The following is a 13,017-nucleotide window of genomic DNA, read 5'->3' as shown; positions in this document are numbered from 1 at the left end:
TTTTCTATGCTATGGAAAGTCCGCACTATAATGACAGGCGTACTAACACCTTCTGCGCACTTCGACAGCGCATTGATATCTGAGCTCCGTATCAATGCGCTGTCGAAGCGCGCAGAAGGTGTTAGTACGCCTGTCATTATAGTGCGGACTTTCCATAGCATAGAAAATCGTTACGTTTCAATTTGTGTAACTGAACTTGTTTCATATCACTGGTCATATAAACCTATGTAAACAGGAAAAACGCGGAAGAGTTTGGTCGCATCTAACTACAGCCCCAAAAAATACCATTGGCCATACTGAGCCTAGCTACATTGCTAACAGGAGTGACAGCGCGTCTGACTGTGTCTGACTGACTGGGAGGGGTCGCGCAAAGCTCGGAGAGGTACGGAGCAGCTCGTCTCAATTCAGATAAGAGCATATTTCATTATGGAAGTACGGTGGACTGTTCCTTTAAAGGAGAACTGAAGGCAACTTTTTCATCTCATTATCTCTAGCCGCTTTATCCTGTTCTACAGGGTCACAGGCAAGCTGGAGCCTATCCCAGCTGACTACGGGCGAAAGGCGGGGTACACCCTGGACAAGTCGCCAGGTCATCACAGGGCTGACACATAGACACAGACAACCATTCACACCCACATTCATACCTACAGTCAATTTAGAGTCACCAGTTAACCTAACCTGCATGTCTTTGGACTGTGGGGGAAACCGGAGCACCCGGAGGAAACCCACATGGACACGGGGAGAACATGCAAACTCCACACAGAAAGGCCCTCGCCGGCCACGGGGCTCGAACCCGGACCTTCTTGCTGTGAGGCGACAACGCTAACCACTACACCACCGTACCACCCATGGCAACTTTTTTATTATCAAAATTCTATTTACCTCATTTTATAAAATGTATGAATGCGTTTCCGACAGCTATTTTGTCATTGCTAGAGCAAGTTGAAAGAAAGAAAGAAAGAAAGAAAGAAAGAAAGAAAGAAAGAAAGAAAGAAAGAAAGCACAACTTTCCAAAAAAAGTCATCCAAAACTCTGCGGCACGCATTATTACCTGTTCAAAGTCCTTCCACCATGTTTCACCCCTGCTGATCCAACTACACTGGCTTCCAATATCCCAACGTATTGACTTTAAAATCCTGCTAATCGCTTTCAAAGCCTTCCACAATCTTGCCCCTCCATATATTAAAGAACTCCTACAGACCTACACACCCTCCCGTTCACTACGGTCATCTAACATGGGATTATTGGCTGAGCTTTCTCATATGCTGCTCCTAAAGTATGGAATTCCCTTCCCTCACATATTCGTACCCTAGACTCTGTTTCACAATTCAAAAGTGCACTTAAAACTCATCTCATCATCTCTAGCCGCTTTATCCTGTTCTACAGGGTCGCAGACAAGCTGGAGCCTATCCCAGCTGACTACGGGCGAAAGGCGGGGTACACCCTGGACAAGTCGCCAGGTCATCACAGGGCTGACACATAGACACAGACAACCATTCACACTCACGGTCAATTTAGAGTCACCAGATAACCTAACCTGCATGTCTTAGGACTGTCGGGGAAACCAGAGGAAACCCACGCGGACATGGGGAGAACATGCAAACTCCGCACAGAAAGGCCCTCGCCGGCCACGGGGCTCGAACCCAGACCTTCTTGCTGTGAGGCGACAGCGCTAACCACTACACCACCGTGCTGCCCCTATTTTATCTTGTATTTTATTTATATTCTTTTTACTGCTGCTGTTTTCTCTGAGTGCCACCAAACTAAGTTTCGTTGTATAACTATAATGACAATAAAGGTCTTATCTTATCAACAGATCCCAACAGAGTCTTTTGACTGTCATATTTTGAGATAGTCCCTTGGTCGTGGTTACGTAATACAAACCGGAAGACATGATTGGGCTGGTTGAGGTTGATCAGAGAAAAACAGACCTGTTCACTATGATGTACTGAAGTTATTTATAATAATGTATTATGTAATTATAGGCCATACATATTTTATGGTGTGAATACAGTAGCTGGATATCTGACAAAGTGTAATAATGATAAATGTATGTGTGTTCAAGTTAGCTTTGAGTGCTTCAGTGTAGAAGGTTATAATCAGGAAGGAGATGAAAAGAGCTTTCTGTCCAGTTAGTGTGCTGCTACCACCTGCATAATAATAATAAGGTGGCACAGTGGTTATGACTGTCACCTCACAGCAAGAAGGTTCTGGATTTGAACCTGCTAGTCGACTGGGTTTCCTCTGGATGCTCTGGTTTCCTCCCACAGTCCAAAGACATGCAGATTATGGGTGGCACGGTGGTGTCGTGGTTAGGACTGTCACCTTACAGCAAGAAGCTTCCAAGTTTGAACTCCACGGCCAACGGGGGCCTTTCTGTATGGAGTTTGCATGTTCTCCCCATGTCTGCATGGGTTTCCTCCGGGTGATCCGGTTTCCCCTACAGTTCAAAGACATACAAATTAGGTCAAATATTCAGCCATTGGGATTGCACAAGCTTGTGCGTACTTAGTGCCAGTCCCAAGCCCAGTAAGATTGGGGATGGTTGCATCAGGAAGAGCATCCAGTGTAAAAAAAAAAAAAAACGGGGAGTTGAAAATCAGTTGGGACTTTGCCCTTTATGTATTCTTTCCCTGTCACAAACTATGTGATGTCAATGTGACAAATTAAATTAAATTATAACTGGCTACTCTAACTTGTAAATTGTCCATAGGTGTAAATGACCATGTCTCTTTGTTTAGCCCTGCAATAGACTGGCAACCTGTCCAGGGTGTACCACGGCTCTCACTAAATATCAGCTGGGATTGGCTGCAGCTCACCTGTAATCCTCAATGGATAAGCGGTGTAGAAAATTTAGGTGTGTTCGAGTTGCTTCGCCTTGACTGTCTGAGAGTGTAGAAGGTTATATGTAATTGAGGAAGGAGATGAAAAGATAGCCATCAAATCAGGCACGCACTTTCCAGTATTTTGCTGACACCACCTGCAGCAATAATAATAATAATAGGCGGCACGGTGGTGTAGTGGTTAGCACTGTCACCTCACAGCAAGAAGGTTCTGGGTTCGAGCCCAGCGGCCGATGAGGGCCTTTCTGTGTGGACTTTGCATGTTCTCCCCGTGTCCGCGTGGGTTTCCTCCGGGTGTTCTGGTTTCCCCCACAGTCAAAGGCATGCAGGTTAGTCTAATTGGTGGCTCCAAATTGACCGTAGGTGTGAATGTGAGTGTGAATGGTTGTTTGTCTCTGTGTCAGCCCTGCGATGACCTGGCAACTTGTCCAGGGTGTACCCCACCTCTCGCTCATAGTCAGCTGGGATAGGCTCCAGCTTGCCTGCGACCCTGTAGGACAGGATAAGCGGCTACAGATAATGGATGGATGCATGAATAATAATAATAATAATAGGGCAGCATGGTGGTGTAGTGGTTAGCGCTGTCACCTCACAGCAAGAAGGTCCTGGGTTCGAGCCCAGTGGCCGGCGAGGGCCTTTCTGTGTGAAGTTTGCATGTTCTCCCCGTATCTGCATGGGTTTCCTCCAGGTGTTCTGGTTTCCCCCACAGTCCAAAGACATGCAGGTTAGGTTAACTGGTGGCTCTAAATTGAGCGTAGGTGTGAATGTGAGTGTGAATGGTTGTTTGTCTCTATGTGTCAGCCCTGCGATAACCTGGCGATTTGTCCAGGGTGTACCCCGCCTCTCGCCCATAGTCAGCTGGGATAGGCTCCAGCTTGCCTGCAACCCTGTAGGACAGGATAAGCGGCTACAGATAATGGATGGATTAATAATAATAATAATAATAATAATAATAATTTTTCATTCATATTATGGGTGCAGGTTGCTTTCAGAATGTCATTTGAAAATGTTTGAAATTTAAATGAACACTAATTTTCTTCGAAATAAATAAATTGAAAGTCAGTAGAGTGCCCCGAGTGGAATACATTTGACATTCTGAAATTTTAATATTACACAAATATTATAGGGCGGCACGGTGGTGTAGTGGTTAGCGCTGTCGCCTCACAGCAAGAAGGTCCGGGTTCGAGCCCCGTGGCTGGCGAGGGCCTTTCTGTGTGGAGTTTGCATGTTCTCCCCGTGTCCGCGTGGGTTTCCTCCGGGTGCTCCGGTTTCCCCCACAGTCCAAAGACATGCAGGTTAGGTTAACTGGTGACTCTAAATTGACCGTAGGTGTGAATGTGAGTGTGAATGGTTGTCTGTGTCTATGTGTCAGCCCTGTGATGACCTGGCGACTTGTCCAGGGTGTACCCCGCCTTTCGCCCGTAGTCAGCTGGGATAGGCTCCAGCTTGCCTGCAACCCTGTAGAACAGGATAAAGCGGCTAGAGATAATGAGATGAGACAAATATTATAGTAAATATTGTACCAGTAGCATTGAGCTGCACAGCTCTTCTTTAAATTGAACACACCTATTGTTTGTACAATCACCACGCAGTTCTTGTTTACATATCAAATAAATAAGCAGATAAAAAAAATACAAATAAATACAATAACAAATAGTACTCAGGTCTAATTTAGAATTGACTTCTATATTATAATTCTACGAGATTATAACAGTAACTGTGTCAATGTACTGTATTTGCAGTATGTGTGAAAATATAATAATAATAATAATAATAATAATAATAATACGTGTACTTTTCTCTCTTTTTTGTATAAGTGCATAGGCGCTTTGCTATCAAGAAATGATTTATCAGTTAATTCATTTTTAACTTCAATGGACAGTAGAATGGCTGGACCTTCGACAGGGTGGGATTTGATTGATTGATTAGCCAGCGCACCAATAGGAATGCGCCATGTAATGCGCTCAGCCAATAGGAAGCGTCTGAAGGCTTGTACTCAATGTACGATGGCCGTCGCCTCACATTATCACTGAAAACACAGCGAGGGGAGAGTTGTGTGTGCATGTGTGCAAAAATGGCTCCAGTTATGCGGATACTGTGTGTGATATTTATTGCTTCTTTAAAATCTTGCTTGTCTGATGATGACCATGAAATGGAGGAGTTTCTAAAGAGAGAATATTCGCTGTCGAAGCCATACCAAGGTAAGAGCCGGTGTCCTGTTCGCGCATGCGTCCTAAACCCCTGTCACTTCATGTAAATATTATAGCTATAGATGTTATACATGTTATAGATAAGGTGTGTGTTCAGTGTTGTGTATTTTAGGTGGCTGATTTAGTGATTTAGTGTTTAGTGTTAAATCAAACGTATGTAGGACAGAGATGATGATGATGATGATTGTTTACATGTCCGAAATAAACTAACAATAAATAAATAAACAGAAAACAAGAAAAGCAAAACAGCATTTGCAACAAGAACACGTAAAAAGCCACTAAATTAGAAAATAAACCATAAATAATATAGGTAATAATAATATAATATCAAAACTAAAGAAAACAAAACAAAAATACAAATAATGAAAAATACAAGTTTACATGTCCGAAAAGGAGTGGGATGAAGTAAAAACTTATTTAATCCCACCCCTCTTCTTTAGTCAATATAAATTGATTATTGATTATCTAGCTTCCTTATACACACACACACTATCTATCTATATCTATCTATCTATATATATATATATATATATATATATATATAATATGGTGGCACAGTGGTGTAGTGGTTAGCACTGTCGCCTCACAGCAAGAAGGTCCGGGTTCGAGCCCCGTGGCCGGCGAGGGCCTTTCTGTGTGGAGTTTGCATGTTCTCCCCGTGTCCGCGTGGGTTTCCTCCGGGTGCTCCGGTTTCCCCCACAGTCCAAAGACATGCAGGTTAGGTTAACTGGTGACTCTAAATTGACCGTAGGTGTGAATGTGAGTGTGAATGGTTGTCTGTGTCTATGTGTCAGCCCTGTGATGACCTGGCGACTTGTCCAGGGTGTACCCCGCCTTTCGCCCGTAGTCAGCTGGGATAGGCTCCAGCTTGCCTGCGACCCTGTAGAACAGGATAAAGCGGCTACAGATAATGAGATGGGAGATATATATATGCATACATACACTGTATATTAATTATTACTTCAACTATTCAGATATCAATTCTCTATGACTATATCATATAATTATTTATATATGTACCGTATATCCATATGTCTACACGTAAGTTTGCTACTAATACCACGCTCTCAATGGAAAAGAACAAGATAAAAACAAAACAAATAGACGATGACTCAAAAAAGAACAAAATAAAAAATGACACAGCAAATAGCCAGTTATGATTAATCCCCTTCATCCTTATACCTTGTGAAAATTAAATTTTTGTACATCTTTTTAAAACGCTTCATGTCTGGACATCCCTTGAGCTCCTCATTCAAACGGTTCCACCGCTTCACCTCACAAACAGAAATACAAAAACTTTTCTTGGTTGTGCGCACCCTATAATTTTTTAATTTAAATAAACCCCTTAAATTATAACTCCCTTCTCTTTCAGTGAACAGTTTTTGAATATTATGTGGTAGTTGATTATTGTTTGCTTTGAATAATATTTGTGCTGTTTGATAGTCCATTAGGTCTTCAAATTTCAGTATTTCTGACTGTAAGAATAATGTATTTGTATGATCCCGGTAACCAGCCTTGTGTATAATCCTTATTGCTCTTTTTTGGAGAATGAGTAATGAATGTATTGTATTTTTGTAATTATTGCCCCATACCTCTGCACAGTAACTTAAATAAGGTGAAACCAGGGAACAGTACAGAATCCGGAGTGAATTGTGATCTAGAAACTGTTTGTTTAATATTGCAATACTTCTTGATACTTTGGAATGAAAATGACTTAATAGACCCTAAAAGAGCATCTCTGTATCCAGTAACACTGATATAACAGACTCGGGCATTGTTTGTTTGTAAGCAAATCATACTGCTTTGAGATCGGGGTCATGAGGATCTAGGTTTATAAGATTTCTAACAACGTCCAAAGGCTTTTATTGGCAGGTTGATGAATCTGAATCTAATTGTGATTGAATCAGGAATCGGCTCTTCCGGTTCTTCCCACTGGGAGCTGATGGGTGATGCCATGGTAACCACAGATCAGGTGCGCCTCACCCCGGATATGCAAAGCAAGCAGGGGGCGGTGTGGAGCCGCGTGGTGAGTATCACATCTCCCATCCATCCATCCATCCATCCATTATCTGTAGCTGCTTATCCTGTACAGGGTCGCAGGCAAGCTGGAACCTATCCCAGCTGACTACGGGCGAGAGGCGGGGTACACTCTGGACAAGTTGCCAGGTCATCACGGGGCTGACACATAGACACAGACAACCATTCACACTCACATTCACACCTACAGTCAATTTAGAGTCACCAGTTAACCTAACCTGCATGTCTTTGGACTGTGGGGGAAACCGGAGCACCCGGAGGAAACCCACGCGGACACGGGGAGAACATGCAAACTCCACACAGAAAGGCCCTCGCCGGCCGCCAGGCTCGAACCCCGACCTTCTTGCTGTGAGGCAAGAGGACAGTGCTAACCACTACACCACCGTGCCGCACATCTCCCATCCAATCCATTCCATTCCATGGCATTTAGCATACGCTCTTATCCAGAGCGACGTACAATGAGTTAAAGTGCTAGTCTTATGAAAATGACCTCACCCCTGGAAATTACACTGTATAAAACTAGACATGTTAAATATTTTACTCTCTGAATTGTATTTTAATACGAAACCGGGAACATGCTCTGTTTAGCCGGTAAATTTTGTCTCTTTGAGTCCGCCATTACACGAATCCGTTCCTGGTAAGTTACTGTTAATTCAAAGGAAGTGATGTCAGATGCACGACACTTGAAAGTTCGTGGCATTTCTGGCTTCGTCTGCTTTGCACGTTTTTAACGATTTTTTTCAATTCCAAAACGGTTAAAGGAACAGTCCACCGTACTTCCATAATGAAATATGCTCTTATCTGAATTGAGACGAGCTGCTCCGTACCTATCCGAGCTTTGCGCGACCTCCCAGTCAGTCAGACGCAGTGTCACTCCTGTTAGCAATGTAGCTAGGCTCAGTATGGCCAATGGTATTTTTTGGGGCTGTAGTTAGATGCGACCAAACTCTTCCGCGTTTTTCCTGTTTACATAGGTTTATATGACCAGTGACATGAAACAAGTTCAGTTACACAAATTGAAACGTAGCGATTTTCTATGCTATGGAAAGTCCGCACTATAATGACAGGCGTACTAACACCTTCTGCGCGCTTGGGCAGCGCATTGATACGGAGCTCAGATATCAATGCGCTGCCGAAGCACGCAGAAGGTCTTAGTACGCCTGTCATTATAGCGCGGACTTTCCATAGCACAGAAAATCACTACGTTTCAATTTGTGTAACTGAACTTGTTTCATGTCACTGGTCATATAAACCTATGTAAACAGGAAAAACGTGGAAGAGTTTGGTCGCATCTAACTACAGCCCCAAAAAATACCATTGGCCATACTGAGCCTAGCTACATTGCAAACAGGAGTGACAGCGCGTCTGACTGCGTCTGACTGACTGGGAGGTCGCGCAAAGCTCGGAGAGGTACGGAGCAGCTCGTCTCAATTCAGATAAGAGCATATTTCATTATGGAAGTACGGTGGACTGTTCCTTTAAAATTCCAGCCAGCGAAGGCCTTTCTGTGTGGAGTTTACATGTTCTCGCCGTGTCTGTGCGGGTTTCCTCTGGTTTCCCCCACAGTCCAAAGACATGTGGTTAGGTTAATATGGGACGGCCTTGGGCTGAGGTGCCCTTGAGCGAGGTACCGAACTCCCAACTGCTCCCCAGGCGCTGTTAGCATGGCTGCCCACTGCTCTGGGTATGTGTGTGTGTGCTCATTAGGATGCATCAGTTACCCCCTAAAAATGAAAAGTTCCCTCGATCATGATGCATTTTTGTTTTTATGTTCCTTTTGGTAAGAAAACACACTGGGTGAAATATTTTGACAAAATTCAAAAGTTTAATGGTGGCACCAGGAGCTCAAAGTTCTGGAAAAAGCTGCTATTTTATGACTTTTTTTTTTATGACAAAATTTCGATCACTTTTCATGAAACATTTATGGCACCTTATAGAGTATACCAAATATCTTAGATACACATTTTTAGTACATATTCTAAATATATTATCAAGCACAGTTTGAGTTTTAGCTGTTCATTGAATCATTGTTCAACTACTTTTAAACAATACAAATGTATTATGAATCACATTAATGCTTCTTAATCCCTTGCAAAGGTTCTTAACATGATCTCTGGCTCACAAGAAATCAATAAATGGAGTCCAACATTGTGATTCAAACCTTACATGAAAACATAAAATAAGCGTTTTTTTGGCAAAAAATGAACCTCATGGTGCCACCATTAGACTTTTGAATATGGTCAAAAAATTTTACAGGATGTCTTTATTGGTGAAAAGGAACACCCAAACAAAAATGCATCAGATTTTATGAAAGTGAGGGCAACTGATGCACCCTAGTGCTCATTGCTCACGTGTGTGTTCACTGCTTCAGATGGGTTAAATGCAGAGAGGAATTTCACAAGTGTGTGATGAATAAAGTTGTTCTTCTTAACCAAAATTAAAACCAAAGCATGCCTTCTAAGAGGTGTGTCGTTCAAGTGTAGTCAATTTAAAAAAAAAAAGCAGAATTTCAGTCCATTATAACCCAAAGTCAGCAGGACATTTACCGTATGGAATGAATGGGTTTGATTTGTACGGACAAAGAGAGGTAACTTCAGGATGGTTTGGTGTCTGCTGCATACATTTTGAAAAAGATACATTTGTGAGGCACGGTGGTGTAGTGGTTAGCGCTGTCGCCTCACAGCAAGAAGGTCCTGGGTTCAAGCCCAGTGGCTGACGAGGGGCTTTCCGTGTGGAGTTCGTATGTTCTCCCCTTTCTCCATGGGTTTCCTCCAGGTGCTCCGGTTTCCCCTACAGTCCAAAGGTTAGGCTAATTGGTGTCTCTAAATTGACCATAGGTGTGAATGTGAATGGTTGTTTGTGTCTACGATGATCTGGCGACTTGTCCAGGGTGTACCCTGCCTCTCGCCCATAGTCAGCTGGGATCGGCTCCAGATTGATACAGGGTGGATGGATAAATTTGTGAGGCAAATTCACATAGAGACCCTTTTCACTCACGTGACCTTCGTAAACGCGACCGCCATTTTGGACATGAAGAAATAACAGTTTATGGCACAGACCCTTTTGGTTCTCGCTCATCTCGCTGCTACAATGACTGCTTAGACTGCAACAATAATACCTAACACACATTTAAGTATCCGTCGTAAAGACGTGAAACTCGTCAAGTGACGAGTGTGTTCATTGATAAGCTAACACAATCTAAAAGTAGACATACCATCACACTGCCCTGGCGCTGTGTACAGTTTACCTTCTATGGTTTGTGCACTCACTATTTGCCATTACTTTCTCCAACTCAGTGTTCGAACTATGCCGATATTTTCGGGGGGGGTCCCTTTTTTTCCCTTGGGGGGGGGGGGGGGTGCTTGCGCTTGTCTCAGAGCACGGATCTCCAAACACATGAGAAGCCTCTCTTACGCACATATCACGCGGACTCCACACACGCATCGCGTCTGAAGTCATAACTCATCAGGGGAAATCGTGTCCGCATTGGCATGTTCAAAAAACAACCTCGCGTCAACAATGATACCACACGCAAGAAAAAAAAAAAAAACAGTCAGGCTACTCAACACATCTGATCCACAGCAGCACCAAAGCATCACTGGAAATCATGTCAACAACCAATCTTCCATTTCAACACACGTCAACAAACAAATGGCACCACAAACATGAACGAATCGGTCAGGCTACCGATTCCAAACCCACAGCAGACGAATAATTAAATGCATCTTACCTTAAAGCAGAATCGACCACAAAGGAAGTCTGTTGGCACTGTTGGCACACTTCCTTTCTACTAGTTTGTGTCTCCAACCTGGCAGCAGCAGTCGTTGTCATATCGGTTTATTTTATCTTTGATGTAAACACAACACTTTGGATATGCAAATGCTTCCCGTTACACATGATTGCTATGTCAATAAACATCATTTTGCCAATATTTTAGAGACCATCCATCTTCTCCGTCGGTCAGCATCTGTCGGGATCCGATAAAATGATAAATCTTGCCTTGTGTGTTGATGGTTACTACATCCAGGTGCACAACAATATAATGGCATGATGGAAGTCTTGCTGAAAGTAAAAACTTTCTTTGATGGCTATATTCCTTTCGATGCTTCGCCGTCGTTCCTCGTTGTTGGCTGTGGTAGACTACTGGTAGTTCATGTCCAAAATGGTGGCTGCATTTGTCGTGACGTCATGTGAAAAGGGTCTAGAAGGATTTGAGTGACATCTGGTACGCGGAGCAGTTCCTACGATCTGGAAACAGAAGTCAGAAGCGCCGTCCCAAAGAGCTCGCCGCCGCACAGGAAGTGCCAAGCATGTGTTTAGCCTGTTGCTTGACTTGATTAGTTATCCTTAGTCAGATAAATCAATAACGTTCTAAGGTAGTTTCTATTGCCGCTTTTCCACTACAAACGCGGCTGAGTCGGGCTGAGCCGTGCCGTGCTGAGTCGAGCTGAGTGGGGCTGTTGGAGTTGCATTTCGACTACCACCGCGCTGAACCGTGCTGGCTGGAAGTGGGTGGACACATTGGGTGGAGTTAGCAAAAGTGGGTGGACGTCACGTGATGATGTTAAGCGGCACAAACAGTGACATCAGTGATCTTTTAAGCGGTAGTCTCACGACCCGGAGAGTAAACAATAAACATGGAGGACATGGAGTCGTTAGTCTTGCTGGTCTTGGTGCTGTGGCTTGTTGTCACCGACAACGCCAACAGATACTGGCAAGAGCGTATAGATGAGGCGAGGCGCATAAGGCTTCAGAAATTCTCGTAATTCGTAATTCTTCTTCTTCTGGGTTTACGGTGTTTACAGATCCCAGGGTGCTCGCGGGGCGTGTGTGGGCATGTGAGGACACTCCTCCTCACCAATCAGTGCACAGGGGAGTGTCTGCTCACGCCCCCAGTCTCACTCAGCTCGGTTTGGCTCGCTTCAGCCCTACTCCAAAACCGTGCGAGTTTTGGGTGCTAAGCAGGGCTGAAGCGAGCTGAGTCGTGCTGTTTTGAGATAGTCGAAACGCGAGCCGTGTCGGGCTGAAGTGAGCTGAAAAAGGGTAGTGGAAAAGGGCCATATGTGGCCAAATATAATACTTAGATAGACGACAGACAGTTACTGATCTAAAAGCAAACCAAAACATGCTTACGAGAGTCACTTCTTCTTTGTCCTTGTTGTCATAAAGTTGTGTCGAGAGCTTTACAAAAGAAGGCAGTTGTGCATATGTCACATGCAGCGCTGCTGACCTGTAAATCTCTGCGATCTAATGGTGGACAAGCTTTTAGTGATTTTTTGGAACAGAATTCATCTCATCTCATTATCTGTAGCCGCTTTATCCTGTTCTACAGGGTCGCAGGCAAGCTGGAGCCTATCCCAGCTGACTACGGGCGAAAGGCGGGGTACACCCTGGACAAGTCGCCAGGTCATCACAGGGCTGACACATAGACACAGACAACCATTCACACTCACATTCACACCTACGGTCAATTTAGAGTCACCAGTTAACCTAACCTGCATGTCTTTGGACTGTGGGGGAAACCGGAGCACCCGGAGGAAACCCACGCGGGGAGAACATGCAAACTCCACACAGAAAGGCCCTTGCCGGCCCCGGGGCTCGAACCCAGGACCTTCTTGCTGTGAGGCGACAGCGCTAACCACTACACCACCGTGCCGCCCCTGGAACAGAATTCAGACGCAAAAAAAAAAATTATTTTTCGAGCCAATTTTTTATTTATCGGTGACTTTTACAACCTATTTGAGCATATCACACACAGAAAACCCGGGATTTCATGATGCCATTTTCGTAAGACTAGCACTTTAAAGCAGGTGTCTTCAGTTTTACCCACAAAGATTAGGGTTAGTGTGACTGCAGGCTTTCATTCCAACCAGGCAGGAGTCACACCTGTTTGATCACGTCATCTTGGTCTCCATTCAGACTCCTCC

At 44.1% G+C, this 13,017-nt stretch overlaps 1 protein-coding gene across 3 annotated transcripts in view; it reads left to right on the top strand.

The window, feature by feature from the left end:
* lman2la (lectin, mannose-binding 2-like a) overlaps positions 1–13,017 on the top strand; it is a 62,006-nt gene that overhangs the window by 27,381 nt on the left and 21,608 nt on the right. For 2 of the 3 annotated variants that reach the window (XM_060913174.1, XM_060913173.1), the window contains exon 3: positions 6,961–7,079. In XM_060913174.1, the coding sequence (XP_060769157.1) occupies positions 6,961–7,079 (119 nt within the window). Of the gene's footprint in view, positions 1–4,885; positions 5,045–6,960; positions 7,080–13,017 lie in introns of those variants that run through there. The other variant, XM_060913175.1, reaches the window with a different exon arrangement.

Source organism: Neoarius graeffei, chromosome 28 (genome assembly GCF_027579695.1).
Source record: "Neoarius graeffei isolate fNeoGra1 chromosome 28, fNeoGra1.pri, whole genome shotgun sequence".
Classification (NCBI taxonomy): Eukaryota; Metazoa; Chordata; class Actinopteri; order Siluriformes; family Ariidae; genus Neoarius; species Neoarius graeffei.
This window is presented reverse-complemented; position numbering and strand designations above follow the sequence as displayed.